The sequence below is a fragment of the Triturus cristatus genome, chromosome 3_2 (genome assembly GCF_964204655.1).
Source record: "Triturus cristatus chromosome 3_2, aTriCri1.1, whole genome shotgun sequence".
Taxonomy (NCBI): Eukaryota; Metazoa; Chordata; class Amphibia; order Caudata; family Salamandridae; genus Triturus; species Triturus cristatus.
The window spans coordinates 509,616,072-509,632,008 of record NC_140584.1 but is presented as its reverse complement, the minus strand read 5'-3'; the positions used below and the strand labels follow the sequence as shown (position 1 = coordinate 509,632,008).

Below are 15,937 nucleotides of genomic sequence, written 5' to 3'. Positions count from 1 at the left end.
TACCTTTCACAAAACTAATTTCAGATCCACTCTGTGAATGGGTTCAAATAGGTGCTTCTTGAGAAGTGAGAGGACAATGTAGAGTCGCCAGACCAGTGGGGGAGGTCTGACTGGTGGACAGACCCTAAATAGTCCCTTTAGGGTTTGTTTAATGATTCTTGATGACCGTAAGGAAAGAAAGATAGACATTCTCCTAAAGCGCGAGGTAAGGGAGAATCTCCCAAAAACTTTTCCACTTCACCCGATAGGTCTTGTTAGTACTTCTCGCACGAGCACAGGACAATATTTCCCTGCATTCTGACGATAGGTTCAAATGGGCAAACTCATTGTGCTCAGGAATCATGCCGATAAATGAAGAGATTTGGGATCCGGGTGCGACACTAGGCCCTGGGGCATCGTTAAGAGAGATGGAATTTGTTTCAAGAAAATGTGACGATTCTACGAGAGTAGGAGGAGTTCCGTAAACCAATGTTGGTGCGGCCAAAAGGGAGCTATGAGGATCAACCTGCAGGGCTCCGGTGTTATCTTCATGAGCAGCCTTGGAAAGAAAGGAATTGAAAAATAGGCGTAAACATAGATGCCTGACCTTGCCATCAAAAATGCATTATACCCCACAATCCCTGATGGTGATGCTAGCTTGCAAAGAACTGGTATTTCTGTTTATAGAGGGTCGCAAAAAGATAGAGGATCGGCTTGCCCCATCGGAGGAAGATGCTGTCGAGAGTGCCTTGATCCAGTTCCCATTCGTGATACACCAACTTTTGTCTACTTAGAATGTCTGCTGTGGTGTTCTGGTTGCCAGGCAGATGTTCTGTTCTCAGGGATACTTAGCTGCAAATGGCCCATTCCCAGATGCACAGCGCCTATTGGGATAGGAGGCGCGATCTCGTACCACCCTGTTTGTTGGCATAGTGCATCATGGTAGTGTTATCCGTCCAAATGAGCACCGCTGAGTTCTTTATTCTTGGCAGGAAACTTTGGCAAAGAGACCTTATAAGGCCAGATGAACTGCCTTGAACTCCAACAAGTTGATTTGAAGGAGGCGATGGATTTAGGCCCAGATCTCTGTACTGGGATGAATGTATGACATTGTTCTGCATTCTGTCCATCAATTGTTCTTTTTGCATTTGTCACCCCTAGTGGGACGGGTATTTATTCTTGGCAGGAAACCTTGTAAGGCCAGATGAACTGCCTTGAACTCCAACAAGTTGATTTGAAGGAGGCGTGGCAGCGTTTGCCACTTGCCAGTGACTTGCAAGCCTTGAAGGAAAGCTCCCCATTCATGGAGAGAGGCTTCTATAGTGATGACCAAAGGAGATGGCGGGACTAGAAAGGAGAGACTGACTGAAATATTCTTTCTTTTGGTGTGTCCATAATGAAATGGCTTTGACCATGGCTGGGGTGATGATGAGTAGATCGCCGAAAGATCCCTCTGCTTGAAGCCACTGCTCGTCTAGTTGATCTTGGAGAGGACACATCCTTAACCGGCAGAACATAACTAGAAGGATGCAAGAGGACATCATCCCTAAGAGGGATTTGTAACGGTGAACTGAAAGAGACCTTTTTTGTTTTGAGTTCTGCTAGTGCAATTAGCTTTACTTATCTTTCAAACGATGGGAATGCTCTGTTGAGTGTTGTGTCGAGAGTTGCTCCTAGGAAGGTTACAGTCTTTGAAGATTACAAGACTGACTTTTTTGGATTCAGGGTAAGGCCTGATGCCCTGAACAGAGTTGTGCAGGCTGCTGGGGATGTCTGAGATTAGCACACGAACGGTGCCTTGACCAACCCATCATCCAAATACTGGAGCACTTGGTATCTTTGTTGCCTGAGAAAGGCTGACACTAGAGCTAAGCATTTTGTGAATATTCTGTGGCAGAATAGAGGCCAAAATGGAGGACTCTGAATTGATGCTGGCTCCTGACTATTGTGAATTGAAGGAATTTACTGTGAGATGAGTGGATGGGAATACGAAGATACATGTCCGGGAGGTCAACTACTGCAAGGACACCATGTGGATGGACTGCTTCTTCTGGTGGGTGTTGAAATTTCTCAAGTCCAGTATAGTTCGCCAATGCCTGAACTTTTTGAGGACTAAACTGGAATGGAAACCCTTCCCTCATTGTGAGCAGGAACCGATTCTATTGCTCCCTTCTCCACCATTGCAAGAACCTCTAAACAGAGGAGATATAGATGTTTTGGAAAAGATGGTTGAGGTGGAGTAGGAGGTGGAATTTAAAGAATTTGTAGAGTATAGCCAAATTGAATAAGGTTAAGAAATCATTGGTTCATAGTTATAGCCTGATTGCGATGAAGGTTTGCAGATATTTTGCCCCTTAACTTTATTTATGAGGAATAGCCAGAGCCTGAAGGTGGTCATTGTCGAAGAGTTGAATCCTTGGTCTGACATCATGCTGTTCCATCTTGCAGAAGACCGCTTGTAAGCCACAGGAGGCGGCTGATGGAGTACAGGGGACGATAGTGCTGAGATGAAGAGGAGTAAGTGGGGTACGAGTACTGCTGGTATCCTCACCTATAAGATGGAAGGCCTCTCCCTCAGGTGCCTTGAAAGGGCACCTTACAAAACTGGAGCGTCCCCAAAGACTTACCCTTGTCAGTATCTGTCTTTATAGGTTGTAGTGCCTCATCAACATGTTTGCCGAATAGGGCTTCTCTGTCAAAAGGAAGGCTGAGAATGTAGTTTTGGAATTCAGGGCGGAAGGAATTAGCTTTAAGCCAGCCCTGGTGGCTCCCTGGCGGTATAAAATTGCTGCACCTGAAAGCAGTCTAAAGGCAGTTGTGGCAATGTCAATCGCACAGTTGATGACTTCCGACGATGTATGCTCTCCTTCCTCGAGAATCTTTTTGGATTCTAATTTACTCTTGTCGGGTGACTGATTCAAGAAAGGGGCAAGGTCAGGTCATATCTGGCAGTCATATCTGCCAAGAACTGCGAGAGAATTCGCTGCCCTTACAGCGAGCACCGACATGGAGGAGGACATACTCCCAACATTGTCAAGGCACTTGCCTTCTTGGTCTGGAGGTGCTGTGATTGGCGCGAACAGGTTTTTTTGACCAGCGTTGTGCTGCCTGAGAGATGACTGAATCTGGCTTCAGGTGCTGGTGAGACAAGCAGGAGCGTCCTATGGAGCCTTGTACTTCAATATCAGACAGGGGAGGACCGCAGTTACTGTGGTTGAAGTCTTTATGACTTTCAAGCCCTCCTCACAGACGTAACTTACGATGAGCATAGCTCTTAAGGTTTTTCTGAATGGTTTCTTAAAATCATAAAGCAAGCAGTGTTTGCGTAGAAGGCATAGGCAAGTCAAATCGCTTATCTGCATGCTCTAGTAAATTGAATCCACAAATATCCTCAGGTGGAGAATCAACAGGGATTGGAGAGGGAGATGATGGTATAGGAAGAGGTAATCATCCCATACTTGGTGTGGGTCTCAGATCTTACCTTACTCATGATCATCAGCAGAAGTCGCTGGATCATGAAACAAAGCAGTTTGAGGTAAATGGCAAACAGAAGTAGGTATCAAGAGTGTATTTTGCTGTGGAGTAGATTGAGGAATGAATGCCACTGGTGGAGTGGCTGGCTCTGCGGGAGCAGAAGACGGCGGAAAATGCCTCCTATAGTCTGACAACACCGAATGAAAGTCAGTGAGCAGTGCAGAGGGCATGCAAACCATCTCCTCCCGAAACTGCTGTTGATATTGGTCCTGAGGGACGTAGTAGCTGTGACCCTCATACTCTTCCTCATCATAATCATCGTCTTGGCACTTTATGTGCAATTCTGATGGGCTTGTACATATCCTTAAGGTCCTTCGTTATCATCAGAGGCTTGTTCTTCCAGCAGTTGTGAGGGAAGTAACGGTAACACCTTACTAGGAGAGGTGTGTTCAGGGGTCAAATGCCTCAGTCTGTCCTGTTTTTTATTTTTTCAGCTTTTTCCGCCATTGACAGTATCTTTGTGTCGTCAGTAATGCTGTGGATGGAGACGTGACCAACTCCATCGAAACCATGGTGGTTGTCAATGGCAGCGACGTTGTCAAAGAGGAGGTTGCTGTCTTCAGCGGAAGTTTAATCTTAAAGGACGCCTTCTCACTGTTATCACTGGACACAGGTTCCTTCGTAGCTTTAAGCTTTTGCAGCCATAAGAGCAGAAGCCCATCACGGTCCTTCAAAGTTTTATTAGAGAAAGTGCTAGATATATTGCATTCTTTGGCCTTATCGTCAGGATAAAGGCAATAAATGCAGTCCTTGTGAGGGTCAGCGGTGTGGAGGCATTTCTTGGAGCAGGTACCACAGGCCCTGAAAAGGCTCTTCTTTTCCTTTGTCGTACATGTTTGATAGAAAACACTAAAACAGACTCAAGATAAAGAGAGTAATAGTCTGTCAGTATAAATTCGCCAGAAAAAAAGGCTTTTATATGCTAAAGTATGCTTTTGAATGAAGAAAACTGAGCAGAGCTCAGTGGAGACTCCCTAGCGCGATGTGCGAAAATCAGAGGGACTGGCGCTTCTCAAAGGAGTCTTCTAGAGGGCAGGGTAACGAGTGGTTCAAACCTATGTTTGGTCTCTTTTTTTAACAAAGACTATGACAGGTCATAAAACTAAAGGGCCTTTCTGGTCTCCGTTTAACTTTGCAGTGCTATTATAATATACCATTGGGAAACCCATCTTGATGACAGGGAATGATTCAAGCATGTGAATCTATGAAAGTTCCATTACTGGAGTAAATAAATATCCCTAAAAGGAGAAGAAGCTTTTGATGATGGCTCATAAAAATTATGGCAGATAATTAGACTGTAAAGGGTGAAGAAGATGGAAACACTTATCAGAATTCTTTTTTCAAAAGCCTCAATTTAAACACAGCAATGCTTCTTAAGATATCTGGGGTGTCCAGTAGCATGATGGGTTTTGGGAAGCTTTTAATGCAGACCTTAATTACTGTTTTTTGAGGAGGGCAGCTTCTGTGGAAGGTACAAACCATGATTTAATCTATGAAGGTTTTATGAAACATTACATTTTTATAGTGCCTCTACCCTTTTTTTGTTTAAATCTGTTTTTTTTTGGTTACAGTTACAAAGATTTTAGGGACACAGTTTATAATGGTGTCTTCAGTTAACAACTGCATTTTAGTGCCTCTGCTATATGGTTATCATCGCCCTTAATTTGACTGAAAACGTGCTGCATTTCTGAGTATTAAAGACTTTAAGATAGCGTTGTACATCTATTTTTTTGTGGATTCGGCAGGTTGTTGACACTTCTTGATTTTCTCCACTGCCTTTTACGTATTCTGCTGACCTTGCTAATCATGGGGTGTTTGTTGGCTAAACCGTTTATTGTGGGGATGAAACTGTCACAGGTTTAGTAACAGAGGTGTACGTATTTCGATGTGTGTTCAAAAAAAGGAGTTATCTTTTTCATTTCATAACACGAAACTGTGTATCTTTTACCTTGCAAGTGTTACGCTCAATTTCACGCTGCCTCTTTTCTTGCTCCTCAAAATCTTTTTCTTTTTGTACCAAGCGTTTTATGTGCTCCGGATATTCACTCACGTCTAGGAACTCTAGAAGTGGATGAGAAAATAAAATAAGAGACTTGCAATAATAGTGTACTACCTCAGTCTATTACATTAACAGTTCTGAGGAATAATTTCCTACCTAAAAATGTGCATAGAGAACATATTTATTAGTGGAGTAACTAAGGTGTAACTGTTCAAAATGTAGCGAAGCATTGTGTTACGCAAGGTCATTTTGCAGTGCCTAAAGCATCAAAGTGCACCCATTACATTTTACGTTGCCGTTTGTTAAAATGATATTAGAGTTTACATTGCGTTCAGTGGGTTCAGGTCTCAAAATGGAAGCTTGGTTCTCTTTAAGCTTGCTGACTTTTTAGCAACATTTAGGACACTAACTTTAAATAAATTGTGAGGCCTGGTGTCTGAGGGTATGGTCTGAGAAGGTGGCAGTACAATGCCACAAACTGTTCAATATCTATCTAGGAAGGCTGCATCACCAGGACTCAAAGATTAAAGGGTGTCAGATTCTTTATGTGGATCTCCTTAGCAGACTTTCTACTTAGTGTGTCTTTAGGTGCAAACAAAAGAGGCTACACCAGGACTTAATGAAAAGCGCTGAAGTAAGTTAAGCAGTACGATGGAGTCTAGCATCCATTACTCGTGGCACTAAGGCTGCCCAGGTCTAACTGTCAGGCGGTTTCAAGAGTGTGACTTTGCTCCTATAAGTCGGAATTCGCAATACACAATGGTATACACTTGTAGTAGGGGCAGAATATGAATGCCATTTTGCAATAGGTTAACATATAAAATATACTTCACGGTGGGGCAGGGGTGCAACATGAACGCATTTGCACAAGAGAGAGAGAGAGATATGAAATCTCTGCAGTAAAGTTCTCAGCCCACGTTTCCCTACAAGGAGAACCACTTTGAGTGCAACAGTGGAAGAATGGCTTGGATAGCAGTCCAGACCCAGCTCAAATAACTGCTTAGGGGCAGGTACGGCCTTGGTATCCTTGGTAAAAACAAATAGGAACAGAGGAAGGATGGGATGATGAGTTAGATATCATATAAATACTTCTCATGGGAATCATTAAAAACTGAGAGGAAGAGGATGGCAGTAAAATGTAGGTGCCCTGAGCTATTCAGAGAATATCTGTTTCCTTTGAGTATGTTTCTTTCATAGATGGTGATCTACTCTTTGAGCAAACACAAGGAGATGATGGACGGAGAGCGGAAACTTTTCAGACACTCACCCCCAGTCACAGATTTGGGTCAAATCTATCATCGTTCTTTAGCTCACTCTGCAACCCCAGTGTAGACCCAGCCATATAGTCTTTACCCTGTTCTTCACGGGGACAGTCCAGCCCGAACTGCCAAGCCAGGTCTTCCCTGGACCGGAAACAAGCATCCTGGGACCAGTTTCGTGGTAACACCCCTCATCAGCCAGGCCAGCTTGAATCCAGTGGCAAAGCGAGCATCCACATGCACAAAAATGTTGGGGCCCGCAGCACATAGCGGCTCCTCAACCTCCACAGTGGCAATTTTAAAAACAATGGCTGGCTACCACATGATGGTGACTGGGGAGTCAGCTGGGTCCTCTGGCTCCCCCGCGGTGCCCAACATTAAAAAATGGAGTTACTGCCCCGGGTGGATACCAGGGCACTCAAAATTTAAAAAATATTTTTAAAAAATGAAAAACAAATGAGCCGCATGAGCTGCGCATTTATTATTCATTCTGGTGACAAGGAGCGCCCTGTAATGCCCTAGCACATTTATAAATTATATATTTTCTTGCTGGTGGTGTTCCTACTAGGGGCAAGGGAACCACCAAAGATTTTTTTAATGCTGTGGGGGGCAGCAAGGGTGGCAGCAGTCCACCAACAACATTAAAAAAAACAAAAGTCTCCTGTGTCATTGACTCCATGACCTCAGGGGAGATTAACTTTTTATTTTTTATTTTAAGCACTCCATGATAGAGCTGTATGCTCTACAGCTGGAGTGCAAGGACCACTAGTGGTTTGTTCAATGGCTGCACTGTGTGGCCTGAAAAATGTAAAAAAAACAAAAAACTCAAATGTTTCTGCTTTTTTCTTAAAAAGGCTTTATTGAAAATATTTAATCACAATCACCATTATTACACATTGCAATGTGAGAATGTATTAAATATACATTTGCATGGCATAAGGTTGAGCACAGGGCCCTAGGCAGCCAACTACCAAGCCCTCACCCTGACAAAAAGGCAATAATAAGAAAAGCATGACACACATTTTATCCAAACTTAACTAAATATTGCCTCAAACAAGACTAAACACCTGATCACCAATGTTGAAACGAACACCAGTGCCTAACACACTGCACTGTAAATTAACACATCTACTGCAGGTGAGCCAGTGTTTGAGTGTGTAGCTTCAGGTTTAAATCTGGGTGAGGCCACACAACCTAAAATCCGCCTGTGGTTGGGACAGACAGCCTCGCGGAGTTGGGTAACTATAAAGTTTTACCCCTCAAAACTGCTTTGATAGTCTTTTACAAATTGACAATTATGGTAAAGCATGATCTAGGAGCAGTAGGATGGTAGTTTCGTCTCAAGCTCCATGTCACCGATTTTTTTTCCCCAGGTCTCACTGGTTTAGGCATAAAGCCATAAGCAAGGAAGGCTTAAAAGAGAGTGCAAACTTACTGTCTCTCTAATATTCTCCTTTGGGACTTCTAGCTTCTGCCACTGAGGTGGGCACCTGTCAAGAAACTTCATTCCCCATGTTGTAAGGCAGGGGCGATGGCAGCACAAGTCTTTCATGCCAATGAAGAGAAGTCACAGTGAAGGCGAGAGTCCACCAAACACCAATGTCTAGGGTTACTGGGAAGAAGTTAATCCCATTAAATCAGGATAGTGATAGCTTAAGATGCAACTGTGTTGTGAACAACCAGACCAGGGCTGCACTTGGGAGTTGAGGTGATTTTGAGCGGAAGGGATTTGTAATCACCATTGCCCTTCTGTCACAACTGTTGAAGGTGTGCGGCTATCCACGTCTCGCTTTGGATGGATCAGCCCTTTGGCTGCACTGAGAGAGAACTGTCAGCAGAGGGAAACTGATAGGGGCTACACTGCCCCCATACAACTGGTATAGAGGTCACTGTGCAAGCATGTTGGGAATTAGGACAGCAAAAGGATCAATGTACTCCTGCCATGGAGTCCTGTGCGGGGAAGGGATGAACTCATCCACTCTTGGAAACTACTGCTTGTCCTAAGCCAGAGTCCCTAGAGAGGGCTGGATGTGATGCTTGAAAGGCAGCGATACTATGGCTGATGCGAATGAAGTGAAGTCAAAAATCACTATAATAGAAAGCAGATTATCATCAGTAGCATCAAGGCTCTTCACCACAGACAGCACTGAATAAAAGGGACACACAACTTACAGCCTCGGGGACCAACAGACATTAATCTTCACAATACGAGGATTGTGAAGTGCCTCAGTACAACCTGAAGAACGGCTTGAAAAACTGGAAAACATGAAACAGACCTTTAATGTGAGGCTACCTTCTTGGCTCTTAACTGAGAACCTTAAGGAACAAGGATAGGGCTTCCTATTTGCGGAGGTGTACGCATAAGATTAACTAGATTAAGTTCTCAAAGTACTCCAATTAGTAACAAGAGAGACAAAACAGAGAGGAAGATCTATGTACCATTCATCCTTGAGGGAGGTGATCCTAAGGCAGGTCTCTAGAAATAAGGAGATTATATAATAGAGCCTTGCTACACCAGGGTGCAGAAAAAAACCTGCAGGGGCAACAGAAGTCCTTTGCTTACTTGGGAGCCCAAGCCATTGTACTGTTCCTAGAAAACACCAGGTATTGGCCAAAGGTACTGTCAGCGGAAGTGACACAAACAATTTTGAAGAGCCTGTGCAACCAAACTGGTTGTGCTTTTTTTCCTGTCTTATCTTTAAGAAACAGAGCAGTACGCTGTAACTATGACACTTGTGATGAGACAAGTGAAGGCCATTTGTCCACACTCCAGTGTCCTAAATTGTTCGGTATGCCCACCTTTTGTAGAAGAATGAAATGCTAATATAAAGTATACAAACTAGAAAAACATTAATCACAGCTTGTCCACAGCCATGCAAGAAATTAATTAAGTACTTCATTAATGAATCATGCAATACAGGGCAGAACCTTCTTACAAAGCACAACTCTCATCTAAATCAATAAAGATACAGAAAACATGAGATTTAATACAAATATGGCCTGGCTTTAAATTGGTGACAGCTGATGTCTTCCGTAAAGTTGTATGTTATGTGTGTTTGGTCTGTATAGTGCAAACCAAACCAAAAGGTAGTAAAGCACTGACTATGATCAAACGAAAGGAGACAGCTAATGAGTGAATGGAGGGGAAGTTTAGTTGTGAGGGTGGAGGAGAACTGTTACTGTACTGTGATGTAGTATCTGTAAAAAGGTGCGTCTTCAGCTCTTGCCTACAGTGGAGCAGGTGTTAGGTGATCCTGACTGGATAAAGGGATTTTAGTCGGCATCATGGGTGAATAAACAGAAGTCCAGTTCTCAATTTAACTTCTACGAAACTTGCTCCATACTTCGACCTACCATATAACATCTGACAACACTTTATAGGTGATTCTGTAATACTAAGGCAGTCAAAAAATTACTCCACAATAAATAATTTGGTTCTTGATGAACTAAACACGGGAAATGAAACTGAAGATACACAAGTCAAACGTCTCTGTTTCTAGAAATACACATTTAAAGCTATATGGTCGTCCATCAAAAGGACATCTCTTTCCACTTAAGGCAAAGGTGCCCTTTGCTTCTTAATAAACGCTCTCCTCAAATGCAATCATATTCATTAGTAATGAAAACTAAGAAAAACTAGAACAAATAAATCAAAGGCACTGTTAGACTTAGGAGGAAACCTTAAGCATTAAAAGGCAAACTGGGAAATCAAAACGCATTTTCAGCGTTCCTAAGGAGATTTCTAACAGCGACCTTGAAATAACTAACCATGCCGTGGCCTAACACCTCTCAAAAAAGGGGGCTCACGTTTCGATTGATTCACTTGGGCGAGGCAAATTCATTTACACACAAGATTTTAAATATAAATTGATCATTTATTATTTAAATTCAGACAAGCAACTGTGAGACTCAAGAGGGCAAAGAAGCAATGTCATTGGAGATCATATAAATCTGCAACATCCATGTTTTCGAATCTCAGTTATGCAAAAATACAGGAAACAGATGACTGTATTTATGCTGCAAGTGTATTTATTCAAGGAAGAAATCCGAGGAAGGAAACTACTCTCTCACAAGGGGAACTATCAGTGCTAGATTAGTGGTGCCGGTACATAAGCATACTGCACAGGCCTTAATTTAAGATGTAGGGTTGAACAAGCACAGCAATCCATTCCTATATTTGTGTTCTGTAAAAGCTAGAATATGGTTTGGTGGACAACTACCTCATGCAATAGAATGGGCCCCTTGACTAATGCTTGGGCTATCTGGCATATATTACACAGTTATACACCATACGCTGAGAAATCTGCCAGCTCCTTTCTAGCAGCGGCCGTGTCTGCGCAAACATGCCTCTCGCAAAAGATCTCTTGCATCCGTCTCCCGAGGAGGAGAAGAGGAAACACAAGAAGAAGCGTCTGGTTCAGAGTCCAAACTCTTACTTCATGGACGTGAAGTGTCCAGGTTGCTCCTTCAGACGAAAACAGCACTAAGTGCCATCAGCTAGTAGTCACCTATAGGCGACTTAAACCGTTTGTTTTTACAGGGGCTGGCCAAGTTGGCAACCAAGTAAATCGCTCGGCTCTGCACTTAGTGCTGTTCGCCCCTGTAAAGTATCCCGATTCTCTGCGGCCACCCCTCCATATCACTCGCTAGAGGACCACATCCACCACAGAGGACTCAAGCGATGGGGACAGGAGTTCCCAAACCCTTCGGGAGAGTGAGCGGCAAGAACAGGGCTCCATAGCACAGGAGCGGAGCGCGGACACGCAGGCTCCAAGAGCCAAGGCGGAGATGCTGAAGGCCGGGACTGAAAACATGACCTCACTGTTCGGTACACCGGTGGGCACTCGCTGATTCCCTGCATATCGCAACAGGGAAGTAAACACCATAGAACACAACGCGGCCTGCCCGACTGACCTGGAGGACAAAAAAACTCATTTGAGGAGGGTGCCAGTTGCAGTGAGGTCAAGAAAGGTTTAGAGGACATGCTCAAGGAGGAGGTCATAGAGCCTGTTGAGGCTTCGATATGGGTCTCTCCAGTAAATATTTCCAAGAAGTGCGATGGCAAGATTAGATTCTGTGTGGATCTACGCAGCTTAAACCAACATATGGTAACGGATACGTTCCCTTTCCTAAATATAAATGAGTTGTTATTGTTGCTCAAGGGTGGTAAGTAATATTCAAAGCTTGACTTGAAAAGTGCTTACCACCAGATCAGGTTACATGAGGAGTCACGCAATCTGACGGCGTTTGTCACTATGGAGGGAAAATGTAGGTTTACAAATATGCCATTCGGTTGATCCTCGGCTGCGAGCGTTTTCCAGTGGATCATGTCTGAGGTGTTCAGGGGCCTGGATAATGTAAAATTCTTTCAAGATGATATCTTGGTATTTGTTGGGTCCATCCAGGAGCATAACAACACTTTGATGCCTGTGTTGGGTAGGCTCAGGGAGGCAGGAGGAGGACAAATGTAAGTCCTTGGTGGAAGAAATTGAATACCTTGGCCATAGTATATCCAGGCAAGGGGTTCGTTTCAAGGTGGACTTGTTGAAAGCTATCTGGTCTGCACCAGTTCCCCACAATAAAGATCAGTTACGCTTATTCAAGGGTTTGATCAACTATAATGCTAAATTTGTGGAAAAATTCACAGGTAAGACTAAAGATCTGAGGATGTTGGTACAGAAGGGGTGTGCGTTTGTATGGGGCGAGGGTCAGCAGAGAACATTTGAAGTGGTAAAGAAGGACATTTGTGAGGTGGGTACCCTTGCACCATTTGATACTAAAATCAAAACATTTTTAACTGTTGATGAAAGTGCGTGTGGTCTGGGGGCGGTTCTTTCTCAGGTACATGCTGGTACAGAGAAAACTGTAGTATTTGCCTTTCGTTCTCTGACAGATTGTGAGAGCAACTATTCCATCATAGAGATTGAGGCTTTAGCCGCCGATTGATCAGTAGAGCATTTTAGGACCTGTTTATGGGGTCTCACTTTTTGCAAACCTATAGTCAAAGTTTGGAGTCCTGGTGAGGCAGGGAAAGGGTCTGCTAGGCTAGCTAGGCTACCTTCCAGGCTTCCAGAGTACAAGTACCAAATTTAACAGATACCATAGTGGAAAAACGCACTCACTAATCTTTGGAGTGGTCAGAGGGGGATAGACATGGTACTTCTGCTTAGGAAAAGGAAGGGGCTGTGGCATCATTGTGTGATGTTGAAGAGTGCGTTGGATGTTCGGTTTCGGCTGAAGAGTGGCGTAAGGATCGTGATCTTGTCTTCAGAAAGTGGGGCAATTGGTGCTGTACAGGGGGCATAGGAAGAGCACTGCGGCTCCAACTGTTAGACCATTTTTGAAAATTCTGGATAAATTTACTTTGACTTACAAGGATGTTCTGATGAGAAATAACAAATTTGTTCCACCAGAAGGGCTAATGGAAAGAATCTTTAAGCTGGCTCACAAGGTTCACTTAGGACAAACTGTGACCAAAAAACTGGCGAGGGAAAAGTTTTGCTGCCCATGTATGGACGAACAAATCACTTTGTGAGTGGAAAACTGTGAGGTGTGCAGAGAGAGTGAGAAGAGGCTTAAGACAAGTGTACAAACTGCTCAAGGGCATATTGAGGACCACAGGTGTCCATGGGGAACTGTGAGCTTAGATTTTTTTGGACCAATGTAATTGCCACATGAAGGAATGAGAAATGCTATGGTTTTGGCGGATGTGCATTCCAAATGGTTGGTAGTAAAATTCCTACTGGATGTAGACACCAGAACGACACTGGAGACTTTGAAGAGTGTTTTTTGGAGGAAGGGCTAACTTGTGTGCTTGTCATGGATATTGGAACTCAACTACTTTCACATGAGATTAAAAGTATTCTGGAAAAATGTGGCATTAAACATCATTGCACTGCTCAGTACAACCCCCAGGCCCATGGCATGGTGGAGCGGGCTAACCGGTTAGTTAAGGGCACCATATCTGTGGTATCCAAAGTGAAAAAGATGTCAAGGCAATGGTGGATAATATAGTATGGGCTCATCGCACCACAGTTCATTGTGTGACCAATGTTTCTCCTTTTGAGAAAATGCCTAAGAAAGCCCGGCAACGAAAATTACCCCGGCTTGCTCATTAGTACTGATCGAGAAGAGAGTGGTGAAGTGAGTGATATCAGAAGAGGGATAGTGAGTGCTGATGACTGGGTCCAAATAATGCATGGAAGGGTAGGCAAGGGATTAAGTACATTTTTGGGGCCTTTCAAAGTCAAGGAGGTTTGTGACAGGTATGTGGTGTTGAATACCAGTAACAAGTGGATCAAACGCAAAGTGACATTGTACTAGAAAGTGCGGTTTGGGGACAAGAAAGCGTGTAAAGGTTACCTGTGAACCACTGTGTGGGGGCATCCATGATTTCATGCTTCTCAGTGATGAGGTGTTGGTCAGCAAGAAGGTAGGGGAGGGGAGTGTTTATGTTGAGTGTGGAGGTGGTGATGCCGGTGGGCCCGTGCACACCATTTCATTCCTCATGAGGAGGTTACAGGAAGCAACACTTCTAGACTTTATAGACCTTCCCATTATTTGGAGGATTACGTTACACTCTACTAAGCTTTATTGTTCCCCACGTTTTCTGCTGTAGGAGTACTGGGAATGTTGTGGTTGCCTGATTCGACCGGAGACAGTTGCTCCATGGCTGGCGAAGGGAGAATCAAGCCATTTGCTGGTGTTAAATAAATGAGGCTTCAACGGGATTCTTTGTAGTGGGGGTTTCATCATTACAACCTTCATCACATGGTAGCAGAAGTGGTGTCAGTGCTGGTCTCCGACACTAAAGGACTACCGCGAGCATTAGCAATATAGCAGCAGGCCGCAAATGAGCACTGTGCGCACAGCACTTAGGGGTCGATTAGGATGGCGGAAGGACCACCACCACACAGGATTTTCCCATCGCCCAATTAGGATGGCGGTGGGTACCGCGGCAGACGCAAAGTCGATCCGATTGCCTGGCGGACGGTGCACAAAATGGTGGCAGTGCCTAGCAGTTACCGTCCACCAAATTAGGATGTTTGTTTAATAATGGTTTGATTGGGTTTGGGGGCCTTTGCTGTCCCCCCTTGTGTTGGGGGGAGGTGGGGTGCACTTGGGGGGGGGGGGGGGTACCTATGGTACCCCCCTACATTTCATTACACCAAGTAGTGCAGTGAAATGCAAAACATGCGATTTTAACATCATGGCGGGTGCTGCTGTCAGCAGCCCCGCCGCAATGTTAAAATGAAGAATGCGACCGCCATGGTGGGGGTCGCATCCTAATTTGTGATGCGGGACCGCCGCATGTCTGGTGGGCAGTACCGAACACCTCTGCGATGGTGGGCGGACTCAGGTCCAACTGCCATCGTAATGACCCCCCAAGTCACTGGGACTGATAGAGACATGGGAGCCCTCTTGGTGAATGGACCATAACCACCGGGTCCCCGGCACCCGACACTGACCACAACCTTTGTCCCTCCATGCCGGACATGCAATGACAAAACAAAGACACCCAGGAAAAAGGTCACTTTTTGAAACTGAAGGTGGACAATGCCCAAGCTGATGGATGGTAAACAACTGCGTGTTTTTTTGTGGTGTCTCTCTGTATCTCTCTGTGTCTGTGTCTCTCTCTCTGTCTGTCTCTGGCTCTCGCTCTCTCTCTCACCGTCTCTGGCTCTCGCTCTCTCTCTCTCTCTCTCTCTCACCGTCTCTGGCTCTCGCTCTCTCTCTCTCTCTCTCTGTCTGTCTCTGGCTCTCGCTCTCTCTCTCTCTCTCTCTGTCTGTCTCTGGCTCTCGCTCTCTCTCTCTCTCTCTCTGTCTGGCTCTCGCTCTCTCTCTCTCTCTCTCTGTCTGTCTCTGGCTCTCTCTCTCTCTCTCTCTGTCTGTCTCTGGCTCTCGCTCTCTCTCTCTCTGTCTGTCTCTGGCTCTCGCTCTCTCTCTCTGTCTGTCTCTGGCTCTCGCTCTCTCTCTCACCGTCTCTGGCTCTCTCTCTCTCACCGTCTCTGGCTCTCGCTCTCTCTCTCACCGTCTCTGGCTCTCGCTCTCTCTCTCACCGGCTCTGGCTCTCGCTCTCTCTCTCACCGTCTCTGGCTCTCTCTCTCTCACCGTCTCTGGCTCTCGCTCTCTCTCTCACCGTCTCTGGCTCTCGCTCTCTCTCTCA

At 44.8% G+C, this 15,937-nt stretch overlaps 1 protein-coding gene across 4 annotated transcripts in view; it reads right to left on the bottom strand.

Annotated features, from left to right (window-relative positions):
* The window catches only part of USP47 (ubiquitin specific peptidase 47), a 1,403,064-nt gene that overhangs the window by 642,950 nt on the left and 744,177 nt on the right, over window positions 1-15,937 (bottom strand). For all 4 annotated transcript variants that reach the window (XM_085648190.1, XM_085648191.1, XM_085648188.1 and 1 more), the window contains one exon: window positions 5,462-5,574. In XM_085648190.1, the coding sequence (XP_085504316.1) occupies window positions 5,462-5,574 (113 nt within the window). The remainder of the gene's footprint in view (window positions 1-5,461; window positions 5,575-15,937) is intronic.